Source organism: Hylaeus volcanicus, chromosome 3 (assembly GCF_026283585.1).
Source record: "Hylaeus volcanicus isolate JK05 chromosome 3, UHH_iyHylVolc1.0_haploid, whole genome shotgun sequence".
Lineage (NCBI taxonomy): Eukaryota > Metazoa > Arthropoda > Insecta > Hymenoptera > Colletidae > Hylaeus > Hylaeus volcanicus.
The window spans coordinates 2,127,989-2,144,364 of NC_071978.1; the positions used below are offsets into that span (position 1 = coordinate 2,127,989).

The 16,376-nt window shown below is 42.2% G+C and overlaps 1 protein-coding gene across 5 annotated transcripts in view; it reads right to left on the reverse strand.

Moving 5' to 3' along the window:
• The window catches only part of LOC128873898 (runt-related transcription factor 1-like), a 99,879-nt gene that overhangs the window by 13,120 nt on the left and 70,383 nt on the right, over positions 1 to 16,376 (reverse strand). For 3 of the 5 annotated variants that reach the window (XM_054117901.1, XM_054117897.1, XM_054117900.1), the window contains exons 1-3: positions 10,491 to 11,109; positions 8,565 to 9,329; positions 7,191 to 7,421 (exon numbers count right to left, since the gene is read on the reverse strand). In XM_054117901.1, the coding sequence (XP_053973876.1) occupies positions 7,191 to 7,421; positions 8,565 to 8,868 (535 nt within the window). In that variant the 5' untranslated portion in view covers positions 8,869 to 9,329; positions 10,491 to 11,109. Of the gene's footprint in view, positions 1 to 7,190; positions 7,422 to 8,564; positions 9,330 to 10,490; positions 11,110 to 16,376 lie in introns of those variants that run through there. The other 2 variants (XM_054117898.1, XM_054117899.1) reach the window with 1 other exon arrangement.

The following is a 16,376-nucleotide window of genomic DNA, read 5'->3' on the forward strand; positions in this document are numbered from 1 at the left end:
ATAAGCGTTTCATTGCTTCCGATGTCCGTGTTACTAACTACCGTTTTGTTTATTTTACGTAATAAGAAGTAGTATGTAAAGAATCGTATGAAAACAAACTCTAATATTAAATTAAGTTATTTATATACACCAAATATCAGAGGTGCCAATAATTGTCAGTGTTTGTACTATCGTTTTAATCATTTTACTGAATAGAGAAGAAACACATAAAGAATCAGGAAAATATTAAATTGCAATTTTAAATAAAAGTTACGATTTATGTAACACGAAAGACCTGCCATTTTGTTTAATAGTAGAGTAACGGTTAATGAATCATATAAAAAGAATTATTGTGATATATTGGTACTCTGATTTACATATCAATAGAGATCATGTTAAGATAGAATTCAGCAAATCGTGTTTTGATGAAAAGCTGGTTAAATTGCGGACAATGTTACGTAAAAAAAAGCGTCGCCACGCAGAACACGGTGGTTGCACACGCAAAGGTTCACCGCAATTCCACGTGCACCCTCTTTCACTCTTTTTCTCACCCTCATCGTTCCTCACCCCGAATGGATTGCTGATCGCATGACTCTTTCTTTCTCGCTCATCTCGATCCAACGGAGGACACTAAAAATGGGTTGGTATCGTGTTCGACACGTTCCGATTACTTGTATCGTCGAGGCGAATCGATTGCCTCTTTGAAAAGCGACTACTTTCGAGAAGGAAATCGAGAGGAAAGAAAAATGGCGCTTTTGGAAATCCTGTCGATAAATTTGTTGTTTCAAAATCAATGATTAGTAGCGATAGTTTTAGTAAACGACTCAACCAATCTAATGCACTGATTGTTTTAGTAAACCAACATTTACAAAATGAGATATATAAAATGGTATACAAACATCTCTGTGTTACTCTAGTATAAAATATGAAATTGTCGAAAAAGTATTTAATCATTGATTAGGTTACAGTCTATCAGGTAAATAAGTTTCCGAAAAATACGAGTATTATTTTATGTTCTGTCGAGACTTCCTTAGAAATTCTATCGTTCATAGACGATAAGAATCGAAACAAAAAACTCGATATATAGAAATTAGATAGTTTCGACAAATTTATACGTCCGGAAACTTTTGCACGCCACTTGTACATCTCAAACTATAATATATAGAGCGAAAACGTTCAAGAAATACTATATGAATCTAGTAGATTAGAAAGTAAGTATAGACTTCTTATTTAATGTAATACCAAAGCATTCTAGTCACGAAGAAGCCTCTCCAATAGTAAAATATTCCGTCACTTTTGGCGAAAATCCGCAGGGAACTCAACAGCAATCCGATATTTAATCCTGTATAACGATATCAACGAGATATACTTAATAATCGCTTTAGACTTTCCGTCGACCTAAGTTTCTACCCTTCGACGTTTTCAGGACTGACGTGAAAGAAAGAAAGAAAGGGACAAATTATCGGAGGGGAATAATGGCGAGTGTCGAGCGTGGCCACACGGTGGTTCACCACGCGAGCTTCTCGTTTTCCACCAGGGGATCCCGTCAGTTTGTTGCAAGTCACGGCATCCTCCTCCACGACCTGGCAAACCTTTTCACCTATTGCCAGGGTTCGTGGTTGCACAGTTAGGTAGGTACACGTAGGTATCACCCTCGGTGCCAGTCGCCATAGAACCATTAAAAGTCGTCTGACTATGTCGCCCCCTAACCCCTTAGTCTCGCCCTAACGAAACCTTTCTTCGATTTTCTTGAAGAACGATTTCAGAAGCCTTTTTATATCTTGCCGTTCAACGCCACTTATCATCGCAAGCAGGAACGATAGTATCTTACAATGTTGGCTAACACGTCGATTTTTATAATGCATTATTTTTATCAGCTCATATTCATAGTCTAGGGCCTAGCCTCTAGGGGATAGGCGGATGAAAGTTAGCCCTAGTCACTTTTTCCTTTTTGATATTTCTTATATCACAAGGTACACGAAACTTTACTCAATTTTTTCAAAATTTATTTACCATCGTAAACATAGCGAACGCTTAAACGACATAATCTTTTATATTCAATCGTAAGGATGTCTTGAAGCTCCTTTTGGAAACCTTTGATATCATGTGCGTGGCGTAGACGGATATTCTTGTGAGCGACTGTATGTACCCATAAAATCAAATCGTTGGTAGACTTTTAGAGGCCACGTTAGTACGATCGAAAGGAAATGATGATCACCGAAGCGAAAAGTGTATGGAGAACATTAAGAGGACAAATTGAATTGGCACCCGGTGCCATTGGAAAAGAGAGACAGCAGTGGAAGTGCATTGAGATCGATTTCCTGATAATGCTCGTTAGCATACGATTCTCTGGGAAAATGTGGACCCGCACGTGTATGCACACTGGCCCACCGTACGTGGTAGGCTGTCGGGTCGCTGTCGAGCCAATTAATTAATTTCAATTTTCCCCAAACGAATCGCAAATTCGCTATTGTACTCTGATAACGAATTGATTATGGTCAGGATGAACTGCCATCAACGACAACGACCACCTTTCCTAGTCCTCAAAATCAATGGGGTCCATTTCAGACTTCCGAACATCCCTTCTTCTTCCTCTCTACTTCTTCGACGTTATGGAGTCTACGACTAAGCGACTTTCGACAGAACTATTGATAAGTTTTACTGGTTGTAAATCACTACTTATGATTTGTATGATGTCGATGAGTTACGTATACCGTGAGTCTAGTTTTAGTGTTTTGGAAGCGAACAAGTCCAAAAATTCCTTAGAAAGTAATAATTGATAATAATTGAAAGTATATTTATAATTGCAAAGCGACGCGAGTAAATTTGTCACTGGTACTCCGACTATTATAGGAAGTATAAAAAAAAAAAAGAAATTGATTTTCTCAATCTGAGAATAACGAATCACTTTTGAAGTCGTGAAGCAATCCGTACATTTCGTGTTCGACGTAGAAAATGATACCGGTCTTGATCCGAGCCAAGGCGCGATATTCGAAACCGAGGATTCAACGTTTTCGCTGGATACCACTTAAAAGTGTTCTCAGTCGGAGGAAAACCGAGCACGTTAGTCGAGAGCTTCGTAATATCGATGATAAGCTACGGCCTCATTCCTGCACGTTCGGCTGTAATGCCAGTTTCATCACCACGAAGTCTACCCCGAAGGTACTGGATCGTTTTCATCCCTTCAACCCTAAGCCCTATAACGAGATAGATCATTTGAGCGCTTACAGTTTCAGCCTGGAGGAGACGGGTATCCTTCAACTTTGCTCTTGCAAATATACCTATCTCATCTGGCGACGGGATCACGCATACCTTGTCGAAACAATTTCCGTTAGCTTCGCGAGCGTCGAAAATCTTGTTGTAAATAATTTTACATTCGTGGATTGCGGGCACACCATTGTGTCTGTACATACGAAGATTTTCATAAAAAGTTTGTTAACGGGTAGAATTTTAATTTAGAAGTTGCAGAAAGAAGTGACAAAGAATTTCCATTTTGTTATGGAGTCGTACGTAAAAATTAAGCGAAATTATTGCTGGCTGTATATTTAGTTTATTCTTTAATGTAACCTATCCAAATCAAATCGAACAATAACTCTCAACGAACAATGAATGTACACCGTCAATTGTGATTTTTCAAAAGTAATACACTTATTACGGTTTATGTAACACGTTATGAACAGGGTTAGACTAATCCCAGATTATCGCTTTCTGCACATTACGATCCTACAAATAGTTAATCAGATTCACTTTCAAAAAACTGAATACTCATTAACGACAAACGTAATATACACTTTAACTAAATCTCATTTTATCGAAAAACAAACAATAGTTGAATTATCCTCTTCCATACACAGTTCATGAAAATTAACTGTAATTATCTCGTGCCGCGATATTGAAATCATACTCTGAATTGTGTTATTTTAAATATAAACGCGAATGAGTATTTAAATTACACGACATTCATTAATGACTAACAGCAAATGTATACTTTTACATGCGATTACAACATATATCTATTTCATAAACATTAAGAGATGGAATAGCGATTATCAAATTCGAGATAAATCGATGTCAACGTCTTCGTTAGTCGTTAAACAATAAAAATATTCTAATTGCGTTTCTTCTGCAGTTACGTTTCAATGAAGCTATTTTGAACCTACGTTTATAAAACTTTCTGATCGCATACATATTCAAAATAAACCACACTGTCACAATTTGATCAGTTGATTTTGGAACACGGTGTATTACATCGTTCCATACGTTTATATCTCGATTTTCTACTCGCCGTGTACTATATAACACCATTGCGATATAACTGTTTCTACGCTAACAAAAATACTCTTAATCAGAGTCCAAGGACAATTTCTGTTCCACCCCTAAACCAAGCGAAATCGAGTCCGCCTGTCACATGCACACACAGAAATGGTCCCACGTTCGACAAACGGGAGGATCATTAAGGATTCGCCGGAGTTCCGTTGCGCATCGGTTCCCAGGGAATATTCAAGGAGCGGAGTCCTAGGAATCCTGATGAGAGACACTTCTCTTACATTCTTCATCCTAGCTTATGTTAATTCCGCGCTTGACGAAAACAATTGAGAGCTAATCCCAGACAAATGACTGACGCGCGTCCCCCTTTTCAAACGGAAAATTCACCCTCGCTTTGGCATAGAAAATTCAAGCGTTCAGTGATTTCATGCGTACGTTTCTGCTATTTAGCGCGAATCCATTTCGAGATCAAATATCTGAAATTCACGTCTACAGGGTATTTGTAAGTTAAAAATGTAAGCATCACAGACTGATATGAATCGTTGAATAAGATGAGAGAATTGAAATAAATACACGTAACGGATTTTAGGATACGGAAACCTACTTATTAGGTATTTAAAGACGGGAAGATTAAGCCGATTTAATTGTAATGTGTACAAATACAAAAATACGTAATACGAGGTCTCTCCGGAAACTATCGGACCTTGGGCTTTAACATTTTACCTGGGTGTGCTATTGTTTAAAATAATTATTAATTATTTAGGGGATTTTTATGAGTGCCTCTGCCGGTCAGAAGGATCCTGCAAGTTTTCAATTGTCTACTTAGTACATATTGTATTTTGTGCGCGTCGCAACAAGTGTGCATTAAAGTGTGCATAAGTGTGCATTTGCGGATACGTTGATTGTCTTTCTCTCGAACCAGGCCCACCAAGAGGAAACGGGACTGACTCTGTAAGTCCAGTTACAGAGTGAATAATTAGTTGGCAGAGTCAGACTTAGACTTTGCAAATCGAAGGGAATTTTCTTTTCCTTTGATTTTTGTCGTTTCGTACTTAGTATTGAGCTCGTTGACTCTATGTAGAGTATGCATCTATGTATGTATACTCTATGTAGAGAGAGATCGAAGGAACATTGATTCCTCCTATCTCCGGGTCTTCAGTCGCAGCAACCTCCACGTGGTGAGACCTGGTAATCGTTATTATTCGTGACGAACAATCCTTCGTCGCGAGCTAATGGCTGCGAACTTGTGATAAGATCTTTAAATATAAAAAGTGTAAAGCGTAAAGTGAGATTAGATTTAGATTAGGAGGGCCAAGGAGCTGTGGCTGGGACTAGTGATGCCATATTAAGGGAGCTTCTGAAATAATTACATTGTTATTTACGGACTATAATGACGTAAATTTTTATAAAAGCCTGTAGAAACTCTTTTCGCATCCTGACTTCTTTTCCAATGGGATAAGAAACATAAGAATTGCACGATAATTTATCAAAATAATTTTAATATATAAAATGCGAGACGCTGCTTTATTAGTGAAATATTGGGTTGTTGCATATTAAGTGTAAATGTTATTCGATCTCGGTAAGTTACGAAAGGCTATAAACTGATCCCTTGAGCAATTGCAATCAATTTGAACTACGAGACATCTCGTAGTTGGCAATAAATGGGTTAATAATCGATCGCAGTTATGTGCTCCCATTCGTTAAATTCAAATGTACAATAACATATTATTCTCATATAACGCATAAAAACAGGTTTGACTGTGTTATACATATATCCTGCTCGACTAGTTATAATTAACTTCAAATCAGTTCGTTCATGGTTCGTTGCTCCACCCACAAAGATACAGATACGATATTGCGTTAACAGTAAATATCTACTCGGCAAGACATAATATTACGTCAGTGGTGGGCAGTTATAGCTAACGGAAAGACGTAATATTACGTTAGGATGTGCGAATATATTAATCGAGTTGTAGCGAGGGCTATCGAATTGAAACGTGACCAGCTAACAGGATGAAGGGGGCTAGACAAAATAGCGGCCATAATAATGTTAATTAAAAGCTAACTGAAACCTCAATTAATATCGGCCACCCCTGTTTCCAAGGGTGCCGCCTTCTTCGAGTTGCGGCTCGTCCTTTTCTGCAGCGCGTCTGTTCCCGAGGCGAGACACCGAAGAAGGAAAGTAAAGAGGAGGTTGCTTGGCGGTAGTGCGGACAAATAAAACCCATTACCCACTCCAAGACGTCTTCGTCTCCTCGAATCCGCTCGCACACCAATCAACGACACCAACCAACCCCTGCGAAACGTCCAATTTAAACCCCGTCCCGAGAACCGTAGACTTTTCCTGAAGGAACGGAGGAAAAACGAGGGGGTTCTCTCAAGACGTCCGCGACCTACCCTTACTACGAGACCGAATTCTTTGACGGGACTTCCCGCCTACGGTCTCGCCCCCACCGGGTTTTCTTCCGCAACGCGGTCTGTCAACCGGGAATCAACCACTCCGAAGTTTCATGAATGAAGCGAGGAAGAAACGGGAGGAAACGCGACGCGAGATCATTTCGCAAGTTTGTTGGGACAGTACGGCTGTTTGATTAAGTTTCGGTAACAGTTGTTCGGTCGTTTGAGAATGCCAATTTACCGGAAGTAACGGAGAACGCAAACCTTTCTCGAAGGAGAGATTTAAGTTTCGTGGAAGGATTTTCATAGAACTCAGCAGTTAAGTTCCCAACCTCTTAATCTTCGTTCCTATGGATATTTAACTTACAGACTGAGGTATACTTCCAAGCTGTGAACTAGGAAATATTTCTAATCATAAAGCCTCCTCCCCTCAATCAGCAGTTGCTGAGTCGAAATGACTTCCCCCGCTTAATCACTCTTTTACGTTTCGTGCCAATTGCATTCATACACTGACTATCATTCAACGACAAGCTCTGAACGACACTCACCTCTGCCACTTCTTCCGATGAACCTAAGATCGTTGAACTTGGCCACCTGATTCTTCATAAGGGCCGTCGAGTTCCTCAGCTCAGCACAGCAGTTCTCGTCGTTACCAGCACGAACAGTCACCAAAGTGCCATCGCCGACTTCGCCAAGGGCCACGACTCTAAAACCTACCGGAAGGGTCTTGTTGGCCCTCCAATGGGCTGGTAGGACGCTACAGACAAGGTAGGGCGATCCTGTAACGGAATCAAAAACATCCAAACTCGAGCATCCTCTTGAAGATGACGTATTTTAATTTTGTTTACAACGGAATGCTTTGAAAAGATTGAAATTCCGAATCACGTCCCGATTTCTGCTCAGTGCGCATATCTTTATTGAATATAAAGAGTTGAATAAGAAATTAGCTTCACAAAAAAATTGTTTTAAATTAATTTAGTATTCTCGTACAAAATGGTCTCGTAGAAATAAATTTAATAAGTGCTTCCGCCATAATAAAAACTGATTTGAACGATTTTGTTACGATCGCGTTTTCCTGAAGACTAGAAGGATTAACAAAATACACAAAATAAATCTAATAAAATTGAATCTGCAACCATGTGTCTTAGATATGAAATTACTTCAATTCATAAATTTCAGCAATCTGCTCTAATCAACTGAGCGGCATTATCGTCTATTATCCGCTTTGTCACGGGTTCCAAGATTACTTCTTAGACGTACGCGTAAATGGTATGACTGAGTGTGAATGACAAGTGTTTAGAGATAGAGTGGAAGTGATCGAGAGAGTTTATTACAGTAGAGATAGTGTGCCTGATAGTTTCTGGAATTCACGTGGAGAGTTTGGATACGAGAAGCTACACGCGGTGTAGTTTGCGATTCGATGGCGACGATCTTAGAGTCGGTCGTCAGGAAAGAATTAGGGCTTTAGAAACAGAGAGTTGCCACGATTTGCAGTTACATTCTAGTAAAACATTCTTTTGTTTCAGATAAATTCAGAACTATTAAATAGTCCTCGTTCATTCGCCCTGCTCGCCAGCGTAACGTTTCCACACAATATTCTAATTAGCGACGGGGCGTGTTCAGACACCTGTCACCTGTCTAGCAATTCATATGATGGCATTATATTGTGCATACTGCTAGGAACCAATAAAAATGGACCTGCACATTACCAAGAGACAGTTGCTTATGTTTGTATTATCGATTCCGTACCAAGCAGTTCGAATTCAACATGGACCAACAGACAATCGATAGAAAATGCGCGCATTTTAACCAACGAGACGATTTCTCGGTCGCTTTATAGTCAGTTCTCAGCGATAGCTACACCTCAGCGTCAGAACCTAACCGAACGCGTTTCTTGGCGATTAAAAACAATCAAGGCGCACCTGTTCGAACGAGTTCTCCAGGATGTTCGCTGACGAAGTCGCCTAAAGTTCGCTCCGCCAGGATGTCGTTGGTCATCTTCGTGTAGGCGTCGGTCAAGGGAGAAACACCCGACTCCGGCGAGGCGGCAGTGCCAGGAGCCGAGGCTCCTGTCAACTGCATCCTACCGCTGGATCCACCGTTCTTGCTGACAGAATTGGCCGTTCCACAACTGGACTCGTTACTGGACCCCCTCACCGAGCCAGCGCCGCTTCCGGATACCGTACTTCCGCCACCGTCGCCGTTGCAACGGCCGAATATATCCATAGGCAGTCAGAACGCCGGATGATACATCCATCCATTCGGTTCAAGGGCTGAACTTCGACCTCTGGAGTATCGTTAGTGAATCTACGGCGCCGTGGGTCAGTCTGCTCGGTCTGACATGATGCCAGCCGACGCTGGAGGAGGGTGCCGGTCACACGGTTGCGTTTAATTGTCCTTATAGATTCACAACTGTCTCGATTCGATATCTCTACAGCTTGTCCACCCGTGGTGTTTCCAGATTGCGAGGGCGACGATTTCTCGGAGACATTGAATTATTTCTCATTAAGAGTCTCTCTCTTCCGTCTTCTATGTAGTTAGAATTGGACGAGAATGTTTCTCTTTGATCCACGAAGAAAACGAAGTTTTCTACGATCCCGAAATTCTACCTACGCGAGCTTCTTTTTCTAAGTACTCGTCGAGAGAGACAACTGTACCAGCCGCGAAGTGCGATGTCCTGAATCTACCTGCAAGCAAGAAAATTCAGGCGTGGTCAGTAGCTCTTCAAAGACGGGGGATTGGTATCTAGTGAGAAGCAAAAATTGATTCAAAGGCGTCTAGGAAAGGGTTGGTCCCAGGAGGTTCCCAGCAGGTTCCGAGTGTAGGCGACACTCCGAGAACCATGGCTGATGCGACCAACCCTTTCGCCCCTAATCCATTTAACGAAGGCTTCCAGAAGCCTTTATCTCGCGATGGGAACCCTTTAACCGTGTCTGTCGAGCCTCGGAGCAACGCGACAACCCCGGAATGTCGAGTGATCGTGGCGCGAGGGCTGCTGGAGACGGTAGACGAGGAGGAACGGGGCGGAAAGGGTGAGGCGGGACAGGTTGACACGGACAGGAACGGCTCGCACACTTTTCACGCGGCCGGCTGGTGACGTCACCGTTCATTCAGTAATTTTTGCGCACGTCACCGGGGCTGACACACCGGATCCAGGTGGTTCCAGGAGGGGTTGGACCGGCCGCGATGGTGGGGGCGGAAAAAATAGGGGAAAAAGAACTCCCGCCGGCAGGCAACCCCCACACGCCACACGAGATACCCAGCCCCTACGCACGTACAACCGCGTGTCAAACTGCACGTGGTACGTTACCACGTTGCTCTGTCAATGCTGGGAGCTTCGGGATCGAAGAACCGCGGACACGCGCGAGGATATCGTGTCAGCCGGCTTCGCTTCAAAGGAGAATTTCAAATCGTTCCGACACTCGATCCCTAACCGTCCATTCGTGATTTGGATCCGTCACGCTCGATTAGAGAGACGGTAATGAGCAATCGTGGTCGATTATCATGGAAAGCGTTCAGTTGAAATTTCTGTCTCGCTTTCAAGGAACGTCGACGAAATTTATGAGTATTTCTAACACGAGTATCGAGCACTGCGATCGATTCATCCTACGACGAACAAACTGTGTCGTTCGAAGATCAAAAAAGAGTCTCGCGAGCTTCGCGGAAGAAACGTAGAACGGCGCAGCGACGGCTAAGATTCCCGCTTAACTTAGCATTCAAATCTCTTACAGAGCCGGTGCCGTGTTCGCACTTCCGGTGGGAATACTTCGATGCGAGTACTATCGTTAGAAGGAGCATGACACGAGCAATTGGAAGGAATTACACACTCTTTGCGATTTGTTACATACTCGTAAATCGCGTTAGTTTCCACGCTAGCTCGATCAGAGATGAGTCGGTGGAAACGGGGACCCCTTCGGAAGATTTTGAAAAATTTCTTGGAAAAATCACTCTGAGATTCTTCGATGACTGCCTCGTCCACGCGACCGTTTCCTTCGCGAGAGTTCAACGTTTTCATCCAATACCAGCGCGCAAAGAATCCCATCGAAGACACCACTCACTGGCCAATCGTGTTCACCATCGCGACCGACGGACTATCATCGACACTTTCATCACCACCACACGATCCCGCGAACAGAACCACTCCGGTCGGTTATCGCGAAACCACTGTGATCCACGAAACGGCAAAACTCGAAAGAAATCCTGCGTGCTCGCGATCGTCATCGGCACGACTGTCGCTTACTTAGGGATCATCTTCGCGGTTCAAAGTGTCAAACTGTACAACACCGAGGAGTCCCGCCACGCGCGATGGTTTCCTCCGAGGAACAACCAACCGGAATCCTCTCGAGACGCGAGGAATCACTTTGGACCCGACAGTCCCGGACCAGGCGTGTTTTGGTAGTCGCAGGCGTATCTCGGGACACCCGCAGGGGGCCACTAACTATAATTTCGGCGGTTCGTGTGAGGCAACAGCCGTTGACGCACTGGTCCATGCCAACACACGCAGCATCCCTTTCCCCTTTCCCGGTCCCTCTCGCACCCCTCAGCCACCCCACTCCTTCCCGTTGTGGCGTCTCTGTTCAGCGCTGGTGTCCTCCTCTCTGTCTCGCCGACTCGCCTCTCTTTCGTCCCTCATTCTCGACGGGCTGGCTGGATGCCCTCTTTCTCTCTCGCCTCCGTTGCTCTTTATCGCTTTATCTCCCACCGGACCCCCAACCCTCTTCCTCCCTCCCTTTCGCTTCTCTCTTTCCCCCTGGTCGACCCTTTTGCGGTGTGGCTCGCGTGCGTCTGACGGACCGCCGCGCCGGTGTGGGAGGGAACCGCTTCGATCGATCTATCGAGCGCGATTCACCGGGACCGGGAGGACGGACTTTTTTCGCCTTCGACTTGGCCGCTGCCCGCGCCGCCCGAAATTCGCGGCTCTACGAGTCGTAACGAGTGGTCGTTGCGTTTAATTAGCCGCCTACCCGGTCGAAAGTTAATGAGGAGACGGCATCCGCGCGTCATTATTGTTCGTCTGTTTGCCAGCCTCTCGAATGTTTACACACCGATACGGACTCCAGACTCGGTATCGAGCAATCGCGACCGGCGACGATGGAGGAGTGCTCCGCACGGTGTTCGAGAATTAGGATCGCCAATTATTGCTACACGAACCAGGGGCTGGAGAAGATTTCTCGATAGCGATACCTCCGACTGTTGATCTCCGTCTGTTGTGGAAACAGGACAATTCTTACGAAAATACGATGCGTTTTATCGTCACTTTCGCGTGGTGCGTCGTTCCCGAGCAAGAGGTAAATGGAATCGCTTAGATTCCTCGAGAATTGGGAAATATAATTGTCCAGATCCTCCCGAACGAAAGACTGACGTGCCTTCTTCGAGAGACTGATAGCGTCAGAGTTAAAGTCACTGCGGATCAAGAAGCATGGAAGATCGAAGTATCGATCCCGCGAGCAAAAGTCCGGGCTTCATCGTGCGTGTTTGCCTGCCGGTAAGTCCGCGACCGGTTGCCTATCGTCAGGATATATTCGCACAGGAAATGGGTAGTTCCATTGTTTGCACGTTCGTACAAACAGTGCAGCTGCGAGGATGCGCTGGACTGGGCTCTCTCTGTTTGATTTTCGAAAGTGAAGCTCCATTGTAGCGTATGTCGGCATGGTGTACAACGGCGAGTGTGTCTGCAGGTTTCGATCGGCGAATGAAAGAATCGAGAGGACACTTGGAAGGAAGCGCGGATCATGGAAGATACTCTATTCGATGCGAGTTCATTCAAACTGAAATTCGTCCATACCTATAAGAATATAGCCAGGATATACCTGATGTTAGTTTCATCGTTCTTTGGTATCTTTCAAATTTCTAAAGATAAATTAGGAAATTGTGGTCGAGATTTAGAGCTTTCTACGTTAACACGTTTTAGAACATTTATCCAAGTTCGTCATTTTTAACACTTGCTGTAGCAGTAAGTGTGCGAATAAGAAAATTAATGAAATATTTGAGGAGTGCCTTGAAATAATTTATTTTCTATCACAGTTAACCTATGTAACCTTGAATGACCTTTACATTCATCTTGAAACGCTCTATATCATTAATAATAATAATAATTGATAATTTATGTATATAAGAAACTATATTATTCTATTTAAAAAAACCGAGTTCGACTCTTTTTTTTATCGCTAAGAGTGAGCGAATTATTCAAGCGGCCTGTTTTAAATGCCTCACCCTGTATAATGTATACAGGACGTATAGCATTCTCCTCGAATAAACTAGCAAAGATATTTTTCGCAATCCTCCATTGAAATACCTATTCGCAAATCATTGAACAATTCAAAACCCCGAAACCTCGAACGAACTGTTGGCCAGGAAAGCCCGCGATTGCGTTAGACCGACGAAATGCGACGAAAACGAGGGAAACAGAGGCTATGGCGCCGCGGTGCCCCTCCAATCTGTCGTTTATTTGAATAACAGCAACGAGGTCCGCGGAATGAATCGCGCGAGCAGCAGAAGCGTCGGTATTCAGCGGCGAGCGATTCGCCGACGAGACGGTGACAAACAGCGATACGCTCGAAACGTGGAAACTGGACGGCCGTCGTCGTATTGACAAACGACCTAACGCCCGTGTGGACCGTTGCGTTCGACGAGATTCGAATTATCTCTGCTGGCGCTTGTCAATGCAAATGCCATACCTACATTCAATTACCGCTCGTCACGCTCCGATCAGCGCGCGACCGGGGGACCGCGGAATATTCCCGCTCGATTTCTTTCCGCGTCTCTTTCCCATCCTGACGCCGATTTCTGCCGACGATAACTCGATCCGTCATTTTTGGGGAGAATAACTCGTCCGCGAGAACAAAGACTCGAACCATGTTTGGTGATCGTTCAACGAAAACGGGATTCGCTATCGTTTCTTTATCTTCCGCTGTTTCCCCGATGAATGTAAATTTGAGCGTGAAATTCAACTCGATAGAAGCTCCTTGGATGAAAATTAATAGAGACGATTTCGCCAGAATTATACATACAGAGGAAGTAGAATAAAATTATAAGAAAATGGCTGTAACGGTGAGCGTGAGCGAATATGAAAAAAATAAAACTTCGTTTCACTTTTCTGCGAATTGTCGAGTTTTTCTAACGTATACATACTAGAAAATTCAAAAAACAATAACAGATCGTCGTCATTATTTGTGAACCAATGTGCTTAAAATTAAACCACATAGATCTTCAAATGAGAATATAAAACTCAAATATAAAATTTCATGGAAATCCATTCAATTATTTATACACAACTGTATTAAATGACGTCTGTACGTAAAGTGGATGAGCAAATTATTAATTGGATGTGATTAAAGTACGTCCACTTCGAAATTGTTAAAATTGACATCTCAATGGGATTAAATTTTCCTTGCCAATCCAAAGCATTCAGTTTTGTTTACTAGGATTACTGTATCAGATTATTTTATTATTTATTATCGTGTGTAGATTTATTAAATCTCATAAGACCTTTGATTCTCAAGTATATTTTGTTTAATATACACAAGAAGTTTTCTTTTTAATTACGAATTAGACACATTTTATCTAAAAATTTATATGATAGGATATAATATAATACGATAGGATCATACTCTCTTTCAGTATGCAAGGTAACTTTAGATCGATTAGAATGTAATTACTGCTAAAATGTATAACTAATAACTTAATACGTATGCGTGTATCTTTATTAGAAGTTCGGAAGGATATGACGTACGAAACAAATGTAAATTAAGTTACACTCGATTGTAATGAAATTCATACATTTGCAAAACAATTTCATATCATCATCGTCAATTTTAAAAGATAAAAGATGAGCAGTAGACGACATCTGCACAATTAATTATAAGAAGCTTAGAGGTAAGAGATTTTGCGTTTAGGAATATTTGAAGTTTTCGGTGGAGGGTTTGTAACAATTTGTCAAATTTTTACATTGATTTTTCAGTTAATAATGGATACCTGGATCAACTCAAAACACCGCGCGACGAAGGGATGAACGACAATAATTGATGGTCTCGCTGTCGATAAACGATCGTTGTAGAGGGGGGGCTCGTGCCTGCGCTTCATTATCGAGTAGCGCTTTTTAACAAGCATCATAGTTTTGGTAAACTGCTCATTACTCTCGATTTTCAATATTTGAGGTATCAACAAAGAGAACTGATATATTTTGATACTTACGAAAATAAAAAGGAAACAAGCAAACATTGTAATTACACAAATCAATTTTTGCCCATCTCTGACGATAACGTGGTTCATGGAATACGCATCTCGGAGCACGTGTTGCCGAAGGAAGGCGAACGTAACGCGTTGCGATTCATCGAAAAGCCGCGCTGTGCGTAAATCGATACGTGTTCATCGCGAGAACGGATGGAAAACGATCGACGGAAACGCGACAGAAACGAGGAAAACGCGCGGTTATCGCGAACGTTGCCGCTTCTGACCGCGAACGGTCCCGTTCCCCTTAATTCCTCAATTCCCAACGTGGAACTTTATAAATTATCTCGTCTCCTGTCCTCGAACATTCTCATCTTGGAAGACGCATCGTCAAGTATCTAAACGTGTTTACAAAAGCCTTGGTTGGTTGCTCTTTCGAACAAAATAATTTCAAGTATGGAATTGGAAAATTTTTAACCCGCCGATTTGGGACACCTTTCGTAGTACAAATAGTAAAATACTAATTATATTATTAGGTTTGATATTATACATATCATGTAGTTAATAAATTATTCCTTTTTTTATTTATTCCATTAAGTATTCTCCAATTTACCTAATTATTATCATTTGCTATAGAATTACCCACGTGCCATTCAGTCAGAGGTGTTAGTCACGGTCCAAAACTCGCTCTTTGAAACAAAGTTCTACAATTTCATTCTTTGCTGATAAGTAATTCAGCTATGTATTTAAGAAGTTAAGGAACGACACATAAAATCATTATGTTTACATTCCATTACTTGTATATTATATTCAATATACGAACTATATGTGTGTGTTTTATGTTTGTTTCTTTGACTGACAAGAGTAACTTTTACATTACTAGTAACTTTAACATTCTACTCTATAGTGATTCACGGATTCTCATTCATTCTTCAGCAACAACAATACCCGTAGCACGTGTCACGGATCAACAGTAAGCGCGAACATTTCAGAATTTACCGAAAAAATTGAAAAGGTTTCGTACCAAACGCGGGTAGCAACAAATTATCGTTTCTAATGACGTTTCTATAGAGACAAGCAGAATTCTTTTCGTCACTCGCGTTATGAAATCAACTAACCTTGTTTTGGTCTATCGGTTGATCCCTGACACTACTTTAAACCAGAAAAGGGGATCAATCCCTTGAAATCAGGTCCTACAATTTCTTGTCGTCATTAAAGATCAAGTATGGAGATTGAAATGTGAATATTGAATGGCAGTTTCTACCTTCGGCACCTGCAATTTTTCTGACATGTTTCAATAACGCTAAAATAACAACAGCGACGGACTCACTATGTAACTAAAGACATTTCAATAATTCAGTAATGATCAGTTATGATCTGAGACGTTCCTATAAACGAAAGTTAAAGATCCATTTCACGAAACCAATTCCTGCAAACTCCTGTCAATATTCCAGGCAAAGTATGATCATTAAAAGTGTATATTCAGTGGTAAATGTCATCATAAATCCCCGCAGAATCACTTGCGCGTTTCAACGACTTCGGATCACGCGACAGCAAGAAACAAC